At 32.0% G+C, this 19714-nt stretch overlaps 1 protein-coding gene across 3 annotated transcripts in view; it reads right to left on the bottom strand.

Annotated features, from left to right (window-relative positions):
- Positions 1 to 378: 378 nt before the first annotated feature.
- LOC132705946 (cytochrome P450 4C1-like) overlaps positions 379 to 19714 on the bottom strand; it is a 38391-nt gene continuing 19055 nt past the window's right edge. For all 3 annotated transcript variants that reach the window (XM_060676929.1, XM_060676928.1, XM_060676930.1), the window contains 6 exons: positions 18144 to 18183; positions 17964 to 18079; positions 13111 to 13179; positions 8786 to 8951; positions 3869 to 4048; positions 379 to 663 (listed from right to left, as the gene is read on the bottom strand). In XM_060676929.1, the coding sequence (XP_060532912.1) occupies positions 494 to 663; positions 3869 to 4048; positions 8786 to 8951; positions 13111 to 13179; positions 17964 to 18079; positions 18144 to 18183 (741 nt within the window). In that variant the 3' untranslated portion in view covers positions 379 to 493. The remainder of the gene's footprint in view (positions 664 to 3868; positions 4049 to 8785; positions 8952 to 13110; positions 13180 to 17963; positions 18080 to 18143; positions 18184 to 19714) is intronic.

Here is a 19714-nt window from a genome sequence, read left to right as displayed (position 1 = left end):
CGGAAAAAATGCTATTAGTGTGCTAATTTAACCGACTTTATATCTCTACTCATAAACAAGTTTACCAATGATGAACACTTAAACCATCAAAAATTTAAATTGCCAAAAATTGTCAATTGTTAAAATTGTTATTGTTATGTTTTATGCTTAAATAAATTTATTAAATTGAAAGCAGATTTCTTTGTTTTTAAATAACAGGTTACATTTGCATGCAATCTAAGTAAGCGATGGAAACGCACCAAGAGAAATCCGCTTTTTTGACAGTCCGCTCTCTGTGTTTCATTGTTGACGACAATGTCCGTCGGGTCACTGGCCACTGGCCCATGGTCGTCTGACCAATTCGTAACGTGCAGTTTTTAGGCTGGGTAATGAAAGACGTTCATCGCTTTAACGTTTATTTTAGCTACGAGACACTAAAGGAGGGTTCTAGTTTTGGTTAGTTGTATTAAGCTAGTAGGATTCCAATTCAAAACGTTAAAAAAGAGGAAGACTTTTACTCCTGCGCTCTCCACTTGAACCGACAATCGATCGGGTCGACGGTCTTCATCGTTATACAGGACGTCAACCGGAGCTCGGACACCGACCGGTATTTCGAGAAAATCTCGTAATTCCTGACTACGTTTGCCACAGCCGTTTTCATAAGCATTAGCGCATACGGTTTACCTGAAAATCCGTTAAACGTTTTCTGACGATGAGCTGTGGCTGACTGGTGCAAAATGTAACAAACTTTAAGAAATTATTCACATTTCGAGCTAGAGTTGATCCTAATTAATTTGAGATGCACAAACTTATACGAGATAGTAGGAATTTGGTTCTTCTCAAGGATAATAGAGCGGCGGGGTTTTTTTAATATGCAAAAAATATGACCATTCAAGTTCAGTTAGAGCAATTGAAGAGTGGAAATGTCAAAGGTACCACTTTTTAATATATTAACATTTTGCGGAAGAGTTGTCGTACGTGTCCCGCCGTATGTCTTGAGAAAAAAATATGTGCCCATCTCAATAATTTATTAATTTATTTATTAAAATTAAATTAAAACAGTTTTAATCTTCTCCTGAAGATGCCAACTTGGTTGGCGAAACGCGCGTCAAGTACGTAAAATTGAGTTTCGGTTTGTGGTAAAACGCGTTATTGTGTGTTAGTACAGTACCGAAGGTTCCAGTGAAGAGTTTCATTCGTTACATGTTAATACAAAATGTAATGCGGAATCAATTAATTAAATCCGAGACTTTGGAAAAGCAATTTAAATAGGTTTTTGACGCTGTTGATAATATTAAAATTGCAACATTAATATTTTGCTTTTTTTATAAATAATATAGAGGGTGTTTCCCACATATTTATCAATTTCTCTGTATATTTGAAAATAATATTTAATTGTTTTCTTTTAGTGTTATCTATAACTTTTGTATTTAACATTTTTTTTAAACAAATAGTAAAAGATATATACATCTTTGACGCACTATTGGAACACCCTGTATAATTTCATGCTTCGTCTATCGAGCAGTACCGAAAAGTTGATTGTAGCGTTCGAGTGTGAATGTTAAGGGACAGTTTGACGTATCTATGTATCTACGGAAGTCTCCATAATCCATAATTCTAAAACATATCATATTTCTAAAACACCTTTTTTGTGAAAAATTCGAAGCACTGATGATGAAATTTCAAGTTATTAAAGAACTTTTTTACTCCGTGTGACTGAACTCGCGGACAACATTTGTTAAATGCTTTTCCCTGTCTACTTCGTTTTTTTATTCTACCTTCATCCGAAAAGTTTGTCACAAGCACATCGGCAAATGGTAACTATCAACTCTCCAAGTTTTTACTGAAAATCAACCAAATAATTATAGTTGGCAATATAAGCTTGTCTACATTTATATCCGAACTGTCTTTAGGAATAGGTTATGTTACGTTGTCTATGGTTCCAATCGCTGCATTTTATTTAATAAGAGTGGATAAAAAGAACGGAGATACTGTCAAAGGACAAAAATCTTGTTATAAAACTCTCTACTATTGAGAAAGCTACCCGATTGATTGGTTGATTTATTACTGTCAGTCATTTTCTTGGTAATGGATAACTTTTTACGAGTCTTCCGTTGTACTTTAAGGACTGAAAAAAAAACCAAACTATACGATTTGATGAAACATGAATTTATAGAAAACTAAATACACGATTATCACAAGTGAGGCAAATGTTAATGGAATCCTTACCATAGACAATACAATGATGCAAAAGAATAAGAAAACACGACTACTTAGGAACATGGACGACTACTTGAAACATTGGAGATCTCATAAAATCATTTTTAAAAATTACAAACAATTTGGAAAAAAAAGTTTATCACCGAATCGTTGGTCTATGCTTCCTGGCAAATGCGGAGGGATATCTTTGTTATCTTTCAACCTAATTAAAAATTCGTGCGGTGAGTACTTTCCAGTTTATTGTTCATTAATCTCCGTAAAATTTATGATTGCTTGGTGTATTTTAGAGCTAAGATTGTTATTGCTATTGCTATGGCTAGAATTGTAGGATTATTACAAGAAAGTCGAGAAAAGCAGGAAACTGCAAGAATTTTTGGTAAGAGTCTATGGGCTGTACAAAATGTATACTAACGTTACGACGAAAGTGGCTTGATCACTAGAAGACCAGGATCCTGTCAAGTGTACCCAAGATGGCGGAATAGCCGAGCTTCTGCTGTTTGGCTTCGAAATCAACTTCGAGAAACTAGAAATGTAAGTTAATGTTAGCGAATGGACTGTTAGAAGAAGGCTTCCTGCTAATGGATTGCCTTGTCGGAAGATGCACCGACGGCATCGAATAGTAAAATTAACTCTTGCCCGAAATCACTTAGACTGGAATGATTATGAATGGTCAAGGTGCTGTTTTCCGATGAATCTAGTTTTTACCTCACCTCATATCCGAAAGTATGGAATAGACCCGGTGAAAGATATGCCCCACGTTGTATTGATGAAAAATTTCCACATGGTGGTAGTTCAGTTATGGTTTGGGCGGGAATCAATTCGGAAACACGGACAGAGTTGCTCAGAATTATCAAGTGGGAATTGGGCGGTTTGATTGGAGAGTACTCAATCCAGACACGAATCCCATCGAACATGGGATGAGATGGGACTACGTATTCGTAGACAGACACCAGCCAGCTCCAAGAAGTGCCCAAGAACTGATAGAGTTGCTAATGCACGAATGGAACAACATTGACCAGAACGTAATTCGTAATTTAATTGAAAACATGCTTTTTCATACACGCAAGAGGAGAGAATACCCGTTATTAATTTTCAGGTTTTCTCGATATTGCTAATTGTTACTCGTTTCGTTAGTTACAAATAAAAATTGATTGGACGTTGTTTATAACAGACATTTTCTGTTTTGGGACAAAATCATAAAAACCAACCTAGGATATGCCGATTTAATTTAAAATTCAGATAACCAAATAGAGTAAAATGGATAATTTACCACCTACTAGATCGACGATTCGATGATAAGCTTTTTTTAAAAAAATCCATGAGTGACTTTTTTTTTATCGCTGGTGTAAAAGGGCAACTATGGACATGACTGATAGAGTTTCAAACCTAGAACTGGGACAAAGAATTCAGAAACAGGAAAAAAACTAAGAATAGTTTGGTCACGTAATCAGAGGACGTAAATATGCGACGTCACAAAATATCATGAAAGGAAATATCAAGGACAGAATGAGAAGAACCTTTTGGCTCAAAAATTTAATGGTTTGGGACGAATTCAAAGGAACGAAAAGAAGAATTTGAGAACCCTGTTTTATATCACTCTGAAATGCGCCTTCATCGACCATTTTTTATGACACCTTTAACTATGCCTTAAAAAAACCTTTGAACTTACCTATGCAGTTCCTGCATCCCCCGGAGAACGGTATGTAAGCGTACGGTTCCCTTTTGGCCGTCTCCTCCGGTAAAAAACGATCGGGATCATATTTCAACGGGTCCGGCCAATGTTTTGGATCGCGATGCAAGTCGATCACGCTTATAAACACGTTCGAACCTTCCGGCACGATCTTCGTGCCTGCAATAGTGAGAAATTTTGAGCGCAAGGCTCAACCTACTTTTCGGCCACATTACAAATTTACGAGAGGTACATATTTTTCAAAGAAACCACCACAAGGCTACTGTAATACTATTTGATCATTCGGGACAAATCGTACAAAAATTAGAAGCATATTATTCGGGATGTGTTGAAGGGACACCCTGCGACAAAGAACACGCGATTAGTACAAGAGCTGAGTTATTACATACCATTTTGCTTCGGAAACAAATAATAATTAGTTTAGAGGCAAAACATTTTTGAATCTGTATCTGTAGATCATGGAATTTAAAAAACTTCCTCGAAGTCACAAACCGCCTTGTCGCAATGCTTACAAATGCACGCAAGCTACAAATAATACAAAAAAACAACAAGAACATATTTTTAAATCTTTAAATCTTTTACTTTAAATCCGATACATAACATTTTTTGATTCAATATTATAAAAGAATAAAAGAATTTTTTCCCGGAAATGCGAGACAACTAACTAACCAAATCTGAAAAGAAATACACTGACTCCGCTGTCGACCGCCTTTGCGGCGGTTTCGCACCACCATTAATAATCTGGTACTAACCAAAACCGAGCGAAAATTGAAGAAAATTAATCCGTCTAGATTATAGACTGCCTCCACATGTCAAGAAAACTAAAGTGTAAGGAAAGGAAATGGTACTTTTCCGAGAAAACTTTCTTGCATTTTTGCGTTCAGATATACCTCTTTTATACAAAATACAATGTTTAACAAAGGTATATGTAAATTACAGGTCCTAGAGTCAGATCTGATTTTCACGTTAATGGTAGACATCTTGCTTGGAAAAGCTCATTTAGAAATCTCCTGCTCAAACTGAACTAGTATCAGTTAAGCTCTGAAGAAACCAACAGGATGATTGGCGAAACCTTAGCAAGATCGATCAGTCAACAGCCGTCGCAGAAGGAATCTCGAAGATTTGGAAGGGGCGCAGTATTGACTGCTATAAACAGAGAATTAACTTTATTTGGAATGAAGTGTTTTCCGAAAGGAATTCTGACACTTCAACCATCGTCTTGATTTATGAACTTCTACCGTAAGACGTAATAAAGAAGAACCATTGTAGACATGTGGGGTTACTTTTGGAATTGTACAGGATAAGTTCACGATAGAGTAAAGTTGATTCTCCCATTGGTTTCAAAAGTTATGAGAAAATGGTAAATATAAAGTTGTAGAAATTATTAGTTGGCACAATTTAAGATTATTTTAAAGAAAACAGAGTAGCTCAAAAACACCTGACGAATAAAAAAATCAGAGAAAATAATAATATGTGGCGGGCTATTTAAGAAAATCGAGATTTTTTAATTTAAAATAATCCAAATATATTCGTTTATTTGGAACATCTTTAGGCATCTAATATATTTTTTACGTCATCTTCGAATAAAGATCATATCAAATGTGATGTGATCAATCATTTTTTGGCAAGTGAGAAAACTAGTATTTTTTGCAAAAATTAAAATTAAAAAATTATTAGGTTTAGGTATGAATCATTATCAATAAAATCGTTGGACAATTTTAAAAGGAATTCAAAATAAAATTTGAAAGCCACCCTGTATACACGAAAATAATTTTAAATTGTGCAGCTTAAGAATCCTTACAACTTTGTATTTACCGTTTTCTGCGTTTTCTGATAGTTGCGTTCGTGACTACCGTAACTTTGAATTTACCTGCTTTGAGGCCTTGGAATATTAGATTTTGGAAGTATTAAGTTGTTAAGGATTTTTGCGTTTTCAAATCAAATTTCATTAGCCGTTTGAGATGGCACTTTGTTTAGGATCGATTCGACATATGAAATGTTGTTTTTTGGATTAGTACGTGCTAAAACAGTTAATAATACAAGAAGCAAACGGGATGAAAGTGTATTTTGTAAAAGACAGTTTAGTAATGTGAAAATTATTTGAGAAAAAAGGCAGGAGTTTTAATTCTGGGTCCCGTGATTCGGGCTGAGATAGTTTTACGGCTCTGTAAAGAAAAAAAATATGTTCCAGACAAACATTGTTCAATTAGGATGAGAAGTTTTAATTCCAGATTCTCGCATCTTAATATATCTGAAATAATGTTGAGAGTTTCAGGAATAGGAACTTTAGTAAAAAGGGACTACGTCGAAACTAACCAGAATAACTGATATAAATGGTTTTTCCTTGTTCAATAAAGTGAACTATCAGTTTTGTCTACAAAGGGTTTTAATATAGAAGCTAGATATTTTGCTAGACAATTGTAGAACCAATGGTGCCAACAATATGTCTAAAGGGTAATCCTGGTTTGTGAATCAGTCAGTGATAACAGATTTTTTCAAGGTTTCTAATAGGAACAAAACTTTAATAGCAGATTTTAGAGTCCTGAGGGGTGACCGATTTGCTCAAAGGTCAGATTTAAGCTAGCGTCCCATAGATGACGTAGGAGCTTGTTTTACGTTGACGATAAAATTCGTCTGCGAGAACATCTAGGATTTTTCCCTAATAGTCAGTTGTGTTCACGAGTACCATAGCCTTTCATTTATTGGGTTTTAAAATTTGATTTTTTAAAGATTCTTGCTGCTTCATTTTATCATTTAGGGCAACACGGGTATTAATCATTCAGTTGAGAAGTGAAGAACACAAGTTTTTTAATTATTTTAGAATGGTCATATCTGTATTCAATCATCTACTGAGAATTTCATTGGGTATCAACTCTGAAAATACAAGGGTTAGAGACTGAAGAAAGATTGTCGATATTTCTTAGCTTGTAGTGTATGTTTTTATGTGAGAACAGTTTGTAAAACGGAGATATATCCTTAAGATTTTATCCCCATAGTCCATGACAGAACTGTCCATTCTGGCAAAACTTCAAATAATGATAAAAATAATCTGCTGCAGCACAACATTCAAGTTCTGCTTAACAATTAAATTTAAATTTTTAAAACTTTTACTTTTACGACTCACTTGTGTGATTTAATTTAAATAAACAAGTATAAACGAAATGAAATTTTTCTTGCCTAAAAATATCGACAACTTCTTCAGAATACATACAATCTCTAAATCTCGTATTTTGAAAGTTATGCCCACTGAAACGCGTGCCAGTAGATGGTTGAATGTAGTTAGCTGTGGACAAAATAATTAGTCACTTCTCAACTGAGTGATTATTAAGGTCTCCGATTTTCAATAGTTAAATAAGAACAAACGTTGTTCAGATTTTCACATAAATATATTTAAATGACAGTTGTTTCGGCAACACCGTGCCTTTATCAAATGTGAATATCAAACGGTACCGATGTTTATGAATACAAAACAGGTAGCAATTACTTAATGTGACGTATTAAATTGAGATTTAACAAGGGGGATCCATTCAAATCCAGTTGGTCATTAAGTAATACCTTCGAACTTCTCATTTTATTAATCTCCATAGCTTCTAGTAAATTTAATTTTCTACTTTTTGAAACAGTGTGTAAAATATCGAAATTGTCATCAAAATTGTGTTTTTCTAAATTTAAATGTATAGCGTAATTAGAATCTGAACTATTTATTGTTTTTAAATGATCGTCGATGTTCGTTGATACGTTTTTTGAAAGATCTACCCTGTTTGTCCAATATAAATCTTAGAATATGATCCGCAATTTAATCTATAGACTCCAGAATTCTGGGATCTATTAGATTTAGATTTATTGTTTTTAACAAATTTTCCTAGGGTGTTATTAGTTTTAAAAGCAATTTTGAGGCCACATTTCGAGAGATGATCTGAAACTTTATTAAATAAAGTTTCAGATCATCAGATAGATCCCAGAATTCTGGAGTCTATAGATTAAATTGCGGATCATGTTCTAAGATTTATATTGGACAAACAGGTAGATCTTTCAAATAACGTATCAACGAACATCGACGATCATTTAAAAACAATAGAGAAACACAATTTTGACGACAATTTCGATATTTTACATACTGTTTCAAAAAGTAGAAAATTAAATTTATTAGAAGCTATGGAGATTAATAAGATGAGAGGTTCGAATGTATTACTTAATGACCAACTGGATTTGAATGGATCCCCCTTGTTAAATCTCACATTAAGTAATTACTGTTTTGTATTTATAAACATCGGTACCGTTTGATATTCGCATTTGATAAAGGCACGGTGTTGCCGAAACAGCTGTCATTTAAATATATTTATGTGAAAATCTGAACAACGTTTGTTCTTATTTAACTATTTTAAGTGGATTTTCATCAAGTAAAAGCCACTTCGGTACAATCTCCGATTTTCCTAAAGTAGGCCGTTCTCTCAGGATTGGGTGCACCTAAAATTTTCTTTTATTTGCTGTTTTATTTTGGGTTTTTTTTTAAATAATTCGTCACATACATATATCATCAGTGTAACGCATTAGTGTAACAGATTTTTTCGCGGATTCCAATAGAAACAAAGCTTTAATGGCAGATTTAAAGTCGCGTTGTATGGTTCTGGGTAGAAGATAAACCAAAATGGGGACAAGATAGAAACAAGTTCAAGATCTAGAGACCGAAAAGTCTTATTGATTTGGTCTATTTCTATACGGGTATGAGAATTCTTTCTGGAAGTAGAACTAGATTTATGAAGAATTTTATAAGCAGATGGGTTACGGTTTCTACAACGTAACAAAAAAGTCACTGTGCAGAATAATCTTTCCAGTTTCAATCGATATTACGGTGGCCCGTAGATGTTTCTTTGAAAAACTATTAAAAGGACTCACCGAGGTCGATGTCGCCCGTACACAGGCGACCTATGAACGGTGTGACCGGCAATATCCTCATGGATTCGAGGATGGCCCGCTCCGTGTACTTCAGATTGGGCAGGTCCTCGTAATAGATGGGCCTGTCGCGACCTACGGTGCACATTACTTCCTTATAAACCCTTTCCTAAACGAAAGATTTCATTTGGAATTTTTTTGATAGCTGATTGTCGCGACGTACGTCGAAGATTGACGCGTAACACCAGCGCACAGTGGAACGACTCTGTGTTATGCAGAAAACTAAAGTTAAAGTGAAAAAAAAAAATTGAAAATGGTTGCTTCATTTCGCTAATTATTTTTCAAATTTTTGTTTGTATAAATATTATACACGGTGAGACTGAGAACTTAAAAAATTGTTATTAGATTTAAATTTATCAAATTGATTATATAGGAGTTTTTAATTAGGCCAATTAGGTTAAGATCATTAATTATATGGTTCATAAATTTAACTCAAGTTTATTTTATATACAAAAACGGCTGTTCCATAAAAAACAAAATAAAAACATGCCCTTTATGTTTTTGTTTAATTTCTGCCTCAAAAGTGTTTATGAAATCTCATAGCGAAAGACGTCTACTATGAAAATCTAAAAAAAATCGACTGCCCCTAGCTGCCACCTTTTAAGAAAATATCGATTTAATTTGACACTTATCTTAAAAAGTATTTTTTTTTAGAGCAAATGAATACAAAAAATGCATAACAATTAAGTTGACTTTAATTCAGCCTGTTTTTTTGTTTTATATTTCGGAGGAAGAGTCTTTACACAGATTGAGTGTTAAAAAAATGCAAATACTAACTGTCCCTTCCAAATTCATCTATCACTGCACAATATTAAAGAAGTAATGAATTTCAGCTTTAACAAAACCATCTGTGCGGTATCTGTCATGGTGTAAACAAACTCTAACTTCATCTGCATTAAATTATATAATAGAATACCAGCAACTATCAAGAACATAATTGAATTTAAAAAGTTATTAAACATATTTTAGTAATGGCCTATAAATTTATATTGACAACTATAATGGATTGACTATACATGTTTAAAAATGTAAACTGTAAACACAAAACCTAATAGCTTCCATTAGTAACCTCTTTAAAAACAAAAATGAAAAAGATTCAACCCGAAATCCTGGCAGCAATTTTAATATTTTTAAATTAACTCGGGTATCAATGATTCAATTACATATCAAATTTTATTTTAATAGTTTTAATTAGATCATTCGCATCCTTTTAATATCCTTGGTAACCTTTTAAAATAAAGTTACTCTCAACACTTTTATCCGATCAGTTCTAAACCGCCCTGCATATGAATTAATGGGGTTCGTTTTCTTAGCACCGTAATTCTAGGAGTGATATTCTGATATTCTCAGAAAATCAGAATCTAATTCAAAAAATGTTGGTCATTTATACCCACATTCAATATGCGGACAATATATATATATATATATATATATATATATATATATATATATATATATATATATATATATATATATATATATATATATATATATATATATATATATATATATATATATATATATATATATATATACATATATATATATATATATATATATATATATATATATATATATATATATATATATATATATATATATATATATATATATATATATATATATATATATATGATGACACTATATTCCGGGATATCATCCGTTCGCTCGTTGAACTCCGACTGGAATCCTGCATCCGACTGGAATCCTGCAAATCCTGCATCCGACTGGAATCCTGCAGACGTTTCGCCAAAATCTCACTTGGCATCTTCAATGCTCGCGCTCCGAAAACACTTCGAACACTCGCGGAGTCGCGGAGCGCGAGCATTGAAGATGCCAAGTGAGATTTTGGCGAAACGTCTGCAGGATTCCAGTCGGATGCAGGATTTGCAGGATTCCAGTCGGATGCAGGATTCCAGTCGGAGTTCAACGAGCGAACGGATGATATCCCGGAATATAGTGTCATCATATTTTTCCATCCGTGAATCAATACGTGAGAATATATATATATATATATATATATATATATATATATATATATATATATATATATATATATATATATATATATATATATATATATATATATATATATATATATATATATATATATATATATATATATATATATATATATATATATATATATATATATATATATATATATATATATATATATATATATATATATATATATATATATATATAAAATTTTAATTTAACTTTGTAATTGGTATCGGCAAAAATTAAATCGCTTATTGAAGGAATAATACGGTGATTGAAAAATAAAGATCTATCTAATTCTTAACACGAGTATCTCAATAGTCTCCCCTTAAAAATTATAGTTTATCGGATGATGTATTTTTTTTTAATGTTCATTTATATATTATATATTCAGTATTATTTTAGAGCTTTGGGTTTGACAGAATCAATGCTTTACGCAGGATCGTTCCACAGTGCGTCGGGTTCGATTTATATAAAGCAGAAAACTCCAGTCTAACTTCTAGTCTATAAGCATGTTGACCAGTCGCCAAAAGACTTTTTCTCAATCTACAAGAGTTATAAACGTCAAACGAAGTGATGGAGAGGAAGGTAAGGTCGCGCTTACTGTCGTTTCACGTTAGATCGGAGCTCTGTGACGCGAGGTGCTTTTGTTTCGTATACGGGGCGTCCCGAAATATTTGGTTCTTAAAAATCGAGGATGTTAGGTTCATGATAAAGTTTACGGAATAATGTATTCGTTGCTTCATTCGAAAATTATACCGATAAAGGATAAACCTCTCGTTTTACAGTGTTGTCAGGTCGGTCATAAAAATATGCAGTGTTCTTGTGTTTATGTGAACTATCGAAGATATTTCATTGCCTGGCAAGTACACTTCCATTTAAGAACTTGTCAGTATTGAATTAATGAGTTAGTTTATGGCGAAAGCATTAAATAAATATTAAAACGGTATCTCAAAAAAGTTCCTTCGATCGTCCTTGTGAACATTTTCCTGTAGATTATTTCGTATCATTATTTATATCGGGAACGGCTAAAATATGGTAGCATACGTCAATGATAATTTTTTCTTGCGCATTTTTTGTAGTGAACAGAAAATATACAGGAGCACAAAAATACAAAACAGAAATTTAATTTTAAAATGAATAAATCGCTACTACTAGTAATTTTTTATTTTTATTGGATATAAAGACAAAACGAGAACTCAAGAAGAAGTCAGTAAAACTGAGAGAAAAGTTATAGAAATAGGGCATCTACATTGATTCAAAATCAAATGAAAGCAGAAGACATCTTATTAGAAGTTGAGGATAATCCTCATCCTACATCTTCTAAAATAGGTTCAAACAGCTTTGCGTGTATTAAGAAAAGACAACTATCATCCATAGAAGATTACATTACCACAGCATTTTTTCCTCTGGGAATATTTCAAATTAAAAGTGTATAAGTGAAAAACACAAAATTTAGAAGATATAATTCAATTTTTGATATGAAATAAGGCGAATGAAAATGAAAGAAGTTAATGATGGACATTTTCAGCACTTAGTACAATTTCTTTGACATGCCTGTTTTAATAAATGTTCTGTTCATTTTATAGTATAGATCTTGTAAGGGGTCTTTTTGGATATTTTGCATTAAAAAAATTAAAAACTTTTTTTTGACTTCTCATTTTGTCTCGATAACCAAGAAAAATTAAAATTTCAATCCTCTGAGATTTTCTTTACTGGCAGGAATATAATTGTAACAATATTAGAACTTTATTGACACTAGTTCATTACCTGTTCATTTAAAAATGTAATTTCTGTTTTGTATTCTTTTTCTCAAAAAAAAGTAAGGCTTTCTTACGTGAACTATGCATGAAATTTGAGATAGAATTTGAGAATGGAATTAAAAAAATTGTGTTCAACCTAAAGGAAATAATTAATGCAGAAAATAAGCGAGAAAAAAATTATGATAAAAAAGTATCCGATTGTGCATTGATTGTGCCTATTTTACTGGAATTGAACCGTTTAAATATATACTAAAAATAACATTGTTTTTACATGTTCCTGTAAAAATATAGCCTGTAAATTAATTTAAACTTTTTTAGAACTTATCTCTGTTTTGGGAGCGAAAGAGGCGGTTAAAATATCGGAAAATTGCGGGACGCCTTGTATAAGTACATTGCGGTGCGTTTAAATCGGTACCGGTAAAAATTCCCATTTTAATAGGGATTTTTTTCCAATTCAAATGGGCCGCACTGTATAAGCGATGTGTGCGACAAAGTACGTACCTGTACGTCGGCGTGCATCCCCAATAATGTGAATATGTAGGCCAGGGTGTAACCGGAAGTATCTGTGGCCTGTGTAAAGAACGCTTTTTAATCGCATACCCGAATAAATAGCGGCAGAAAAGATTTGGCTTTTTTATTTTCACTTATTTTAGATTCTTTATTTACCTAAAATTATTGTATCTTTATTATCAAAAAAGCAAGAAACGTTACCCAAAGGGCGCTTTTAAATAAAGTGAAAAAAACTCATCGATAATAATCAATAATCAATACATTATAATAAAAAATCATTCAACAAAATATATGGTCTTATCTTCACTCTATTGTATAATTTATACAAAGGATTTAGTTAGTAAATAGGTTATTAAATATTTAAGCACATGATTGCATTGTTTTTTTTTAACGACTTAACGAAAAAATTTTTAGTTCTTATGGACCACCTATCAGTTTCCAATATGAACCAGCGGTCCATATTAAAAGCCGTACTTTTTGTATGGCTTTATCGCAAAAGCAAAAAGCTTTCCCCGAAACTGGTTGGTTTGAGCAGACGCGACATTAAGTTAATTGCTTATCAAGTACTGATCAAGTAATTCTAATTTATCCATTCGCCGTCCAACAGGAACCTCGATTGCACGATTAAAAGATTTTAACAACGAAAGCGTGACGATTTTCTTTAATATATTAGAGAAAGAAATGGTCGATGTTAAATATCCTGCCTCGAACATTTGCAACGTTGGTGAAACGAGGATATCGATTTTAGTATTATGATACCTTCTTTAGAATTTTAAATGCTTTAATATTTTTCAGAAAATTAGTTTTTATTCATTTGGTTAACTTTTTTAAAGCAAAAATCTTTATTTATACATTGTGGGAGATGTACTTGACTGACTGAATAAAAAACTAACTCAAAGGCATTTTTACTTCTATTTTAAAAAATCCTTACAGTAGTCTAACGTTTTTAAGTGAAGGTATCTCAATGATGTAAGTTTCAAACGTTTCTCTTTGCTTATAACGAGACTGATCCTGTGATATTTGCTATTATTGTAAGACCATGTGTAGCAATAAGCATTCTGGAGTCTGTCACTAGAGATAATTTAAGGTGGGAAACCATTATTACACAATTTGCATAGAGTTTTTTAAGCAATCAATAGCAGCATTGACATGTTTTGTCAATCGTAGATTAGTATCCTCTGTCAAAGTAAGTTGATTAATTTAGTAGACCTATCTCGAAAACCAAAAAAAAAACACTTTTGACAAATAAAATCAGTATGAACAGTGTCAAAAGCTTTGCTGTACTCGGGCAAGATACTTTATTTCGATCGATTTGACAAAAGAAGTCATTAGTTATTTTAATAATCGAAAGGACAGTTCCAAAAGATTTCAAAAGTTCTTCAACAAGATATGTCAATGTGATATGTGGTGGCTCAAAATTTTTGTAAGTGGAATCGCATTGGACATTCTCCAAGAATCAAGAAATGTGGAACATCGAATGTATTTATTTTGTATGTGTGTCAGGTGATTCGTTATAAGAGTGAATAGATTGTAAGATAAAGTAGCACTAATTTTATAGAAGAACATCTTTTAATATCAGCTTGGCTAACCTCATTAAAACTAAAATTTGTTCTTTTTGTAGTTATTTAGATGAAGCTGAAGTTATGATTCAGTTTTAGAAACACAAGGCGACCAGGTGACACGGTAACGTGTCATTTTATTCGTTCATTATGCCTAGATGTCTGTCATTTTGCTCGAGCTTTATAGATTTCTTAGTGTAGTTTCGGAGATTTTCCCAATTTCACAGGATTGAAAAAAAAAGGAAATCAATTACTTAAAAGAAAGTACTCAGAATGTTAAAGATTGTACTTTTTCGAAAACGCGGCAACAGCGCATCGCTGATAATATCGACTTACATGGACCTGATATTCCAACAGTATTATTTGTCTGGTTTCGAGACTCTCGTATGCAGAATATGAAGCAAATTTAATTAGTATAGTTTGAAAAAGGAATTGGGTAATTCTTGATGCAATGGCGAACGTCGAGAAACCTTGAGCAGATCGACTTGGTAGCGACGATTAAAATAAAAAAAAGCGCGACCGTTCTCCCAAACCGATCGAGCTTGCAATATATATACAGTGACTTTCAAGAAATCCATCACCACGGTCATAACTGTGTAACAATTTGAAAGTATAGAGTGCAAGTGGCGCCCTCTACATATTTCATGAAAAATAGAATGTATTTCTAGAACTAATGTTTAACAGGACGACATTTTACCAATATCATTATTTTCAAATCATAGAATCACAAAATCATATGCAATCAATAAACAAGTCCTCTTAGCTATATTTTAGTCCCCATCAATCGAGATAATAGTCAAAATCGTTTGCTGTGATTGAAATTGTGTGCTGTCAAAATTTTAAGACACCTACCTTAGTTTCGTCATATTACCATTAAGTAAGACCAATTTTTTTGTCATAATTAATAGGATTCAGTAAATTTCAGTCTCTTAATTTATGTATAAATCCTTGAGTCGATTTTTTTCTTCTCCCAAAAGGATTCTAAAACAAGTTTTGGTTTCGTAATATTGCATATCCCATATTAGGATTCCATATATCTGATATTAGGAATCAGTTAAATAGAGAGAAGATAATTTTGCTATACACTCCTACAAAGAACACTACCACCAATTGAAATTGTATTAACTATAACAACATTTTATTGCAGAATACAAGAGGGGAAGAATGAAGAATGCGCGGGAACTGACAAACAAATTACTTGCGCGTTCTTTTACATATGTTCCTAATATTCGATATACCGAACCCAATTTTAAGAATATGATTTTTCAAGTCCAGTGTTTTTTTGCCCCCAGCTCTTCGTAAAAATTAAGATTTTTTAATTGAATAAAACAAAAAAGTATCGGTTAATACGATACGAAACTGACCTGAATTAGTGGTCTTAATTGTGTTCTGTCATTAATTATAAGAACTGCGCTAGTTCTCATAGATGTCAAACATTTTTCAATATCAGCCTAGATAACCACATAAAAACTAAACGTTAAATAGGGATTTAATTTACCCATAATTGTATCCATTTAAAAGTTGCCAACAGTTTTCCGAAAATATGCTGACTTCATTTGAACACGGAATTTTAATGATACAGCAATTATTTATCAGTTCATTAAAAATCTGTTTTAAACTGCAGCTAAAAATTTGATCACCGAGATTTCAAATTCATAATTTCACGATATAGATATCGGATTTTCAAGCTCATCGCTCGGTATATCGTTAACGGTAATCAATAGAATATTGTGACATTTTAGTCGCCGTTAAAAAAAAAACAGTCACCCGATCGGATTGCAGCAGGAAAATTCTCGGAAGCCGTGTAGCAAAAAAAGTAGAGTCCAATGATTGGAAAGGCAACCTATACGAACATACGAACCACTCGAATTAACCGAGTGATAATTTAAATCAACCGCGGAATAATTACGTCGGGACGCTGTCGAGAAAAGTTTGGAACGCTCGGACTTTTTTTATGAAGAAGTTTTTTTATTCGCCAATCGAGATTTTCAAAGCTATTATTTTTCTAGTGTATATTAATATTGTTATTATTAATTTTATTATTTATTATTTATTACTTATTTTCCTGTTACAATTTCGATCTGTTGTGATATCAAAAAATTAAAGCTATTTCAATCTTACAGATTTTGATTTTCTATTATTAGAGATTTTGAAAACTGGTGTTTTTCTAAACACTGTGTCTTGATTTACGTTATTATTTTATTATTAATTTATAATTTATTTTGCTATTAAAATGTTAGTACAAAAATATTTAATCAGTTTATGTTTTTTATGTTTCAATTTTCTCTTGTCTTCGGTATATTTCGACTTTTTTTTGTAAGTAAAAATGTTACTAATTGATAATTAAAAAAAAATAGTTTCAAATAATAGCCAAATTTAGTGAATGAAATGATAGCGAAATTTTTATTTATGGCCATTTTGTTAATTTCTTTTTTGTTAAACCAGATTTAGTAAATTGGTGTTTTTATAAACACTATATATTAATATATGTTATTAATCTATTATTTATTTATTTATTATTTATTTTTTTGTTAGAATATTAGTACAAATCTATTTGATTAGTGGTGACATTAAAGTTAAATCTATTTGTTTTATTCACTTTCCTATCCTTTTCACTTTCCAGTTTTTAACTAGTAAAAAATTTAACTAATTGATAATTAAAATAAATTAGTTTAACATAATAACAAAATTAAGGAAAAGAAATGGTAGCGAAGTTTTTATGCCAATTTTGATAAGCTTTTATGTTCACAATCGAAATATTGAAGACCATAATTTTTCCACACAGTGTTTGCTAAATTATTATTATTTTAATAAGTATATTTGTTGCTAATCGAGATTTTGAGAAGTTGGTGTTTTTAATTTAATTTAATTTTTTATTATTATATATTTATTCTCTTTTAAAACTTAATTACAAATCTATTTGAACAGTTGTGCTATTAAAGTATTAAATATATTTCTTTCATCCCTTTTATATCTTTTGTTTTCCTCTTGTTTTTGGTATTTTTCGACTTTTTTATCAGTCAAAAATGCAGTAATTGATAAGTAAAATAAAATTATTAAAAGAAATGATAGTGAAGTTCCTATGGCTATTTTTAAGTATGTCTTTTTTGCCAATCGAGAGAAAACCAGTATTTTTCTAAACAGTGTATATTAATTTATGTTTCTTCAGTTAATCGAGATTGAAAATTGGTATTTTTCTACACGCTGTATATTAATTATATTATTATTTTATTATTTATCATTATTAAATAATTAAATTAAATTAAATTAATTTTGAGTACTCACCGCTGTGGTGAACAGGAACATCTCCTCGAAGATCTGCTTGTCGCTGAACTTCTCGCCCTCCGCGTGCAACATGGCGTCCAGCAAGGTCAGGCCCGGACTATTCGCATCGACGCAAACTAATATAAAACACAAAGCAGACCCTATAATACCGCCATACACGTTCGAACGGGGTTTACGTACTTGGATTTTCCTTGAACGCCCTCCGTTTGTCCCGGATAACCTAAAAACGCCATTAATTAAATTCGATGGATTAATTTTAACTCACTTCGTATATATATGCGTTTGAAAAGTGCACCCAGCATACGAGGTATGTTCAAAAAGTAAGGTGACTTTTAAGTTTTATCAAAAAGTATTTCATCAAAATTAATATTATCCTCTTCAAATCTCTTCCAATCCCCAAAGCACTTCTGGTAAGCACTTTCTGGTGTAGCTTTGAGTTCTTCCAGTGATTTTTTCTTTATCATGTCAGTCGTTCCAAACCTCCTTCCTTTCATGCGTTTTTTCAGTTTTGGGAACAGGAAAAAGTCGCAAGGCATGATTGTGGTTTTGTTTTTGACCAGAAAGTTAGGCACAAGCAACGATGAGTGCAGGTGCATTATCGTGATGAAAAATCCATGAATTGTTTTTCTAATATTCCGGGCGTTTTCTTCGTTTTGCTTTTCGCAAACTGCGCCTAACTTCAAGGTAATACTCTTTATTCACTGTACGACCTTGTGGTAATAGTATATTATGCACCAAGTGCAGTAAACGGCATTTGACTCATGAGTTTATTTGACACGAGCGGAGCGAGTGTTTAATAAACGAGTGACTTAAAAAGTTTACCGAACGTGTTGCATACTATACTTTTCCTACGATCGTTAATTTTTGGGTATATTTTCTCAAAACAACACGAATCAGAATTGACAAACGTAAAAATTCAAGGCATGGGAAATATCTCCGAAAACATCCGATTATTCTAATTAGTCATATAGGGACTAAAACTGAATCTACATTGATCAAATATCAATTGTAGATATAAAGTAAAAATCTAAATGTTTAAAACAACATAAATAAAAGTCTCACTCTAGGTAATATATTATTATATGATACTTAAAAGATTTCAATCTTAAAAAAAGGCAATAATACCGATAGCCCAGTCTAGAAAATAAAAAAAGATTTTGTGATTTGCTTTTTTTCACACGTTTGGAGTTATAGAGACTATATTAATAGAAAAACAATGTTTTTTTGTTTCTATCAGACAACATTTCTGAATTAACTGTTGAGATCTCATGTTTAATATTTTAAAAATAATATTCTAAAATTTGAAATTGCTACACCACTGGCATACATTTTGCATAAATTAGCAGAATGTTATCGGGGAAACACAGAAAATGAAGTACAGTTTTTAGGATATATGTAGTAAAAACAATATCACAGTTATTTTCACAATCAGAACTTAATGACTTAGTGGGAGACTTAGGATTCTTCCGAAAATTTAGCATCCAGACTTCGAAATAAAAATTTTATATTTCAGGAAGATCGAGAATTTATAGGGTATTTTGGACAAAGTCGTTCACTTGTTTATTAATAAAGAAAACCATCAAGATATTAAAGAAATTTAAGGCAGATATCACTGTCGATGGAAGGTTGCAATGATGGCAGATTATTGCTGATCATTAAAAAGTGATTTAATGAAATTTTTCGGCTAAGAGAGAGAGAGTTTGAGATTTTGTTACTTAATTTACATTTTTTAATATCGTTTTTGTTCTTGT

The sequence above is a fragment of the Cylas formicarius genome, unplaced genomic scaffold (genome assembly GCF_029955315.1).
Source record: "Cylas formicarius isolate icCylForm1 unplaced genomic scaffold, icCylForm1.1 PGA_scaffold_8__14_contigs__length_24414737, whole genome shotgun sequence".
NCBI classification, from domain to species: domain Eukaryota; kingdom Metazoa; phylum Arthropoda; class Insecta; order Coleoptera; family Brentidae; genus Cylas; species Cylas formicarius.
This window is presented reverse-complemented; position numbering and strand designations above follow the sequence as displayed.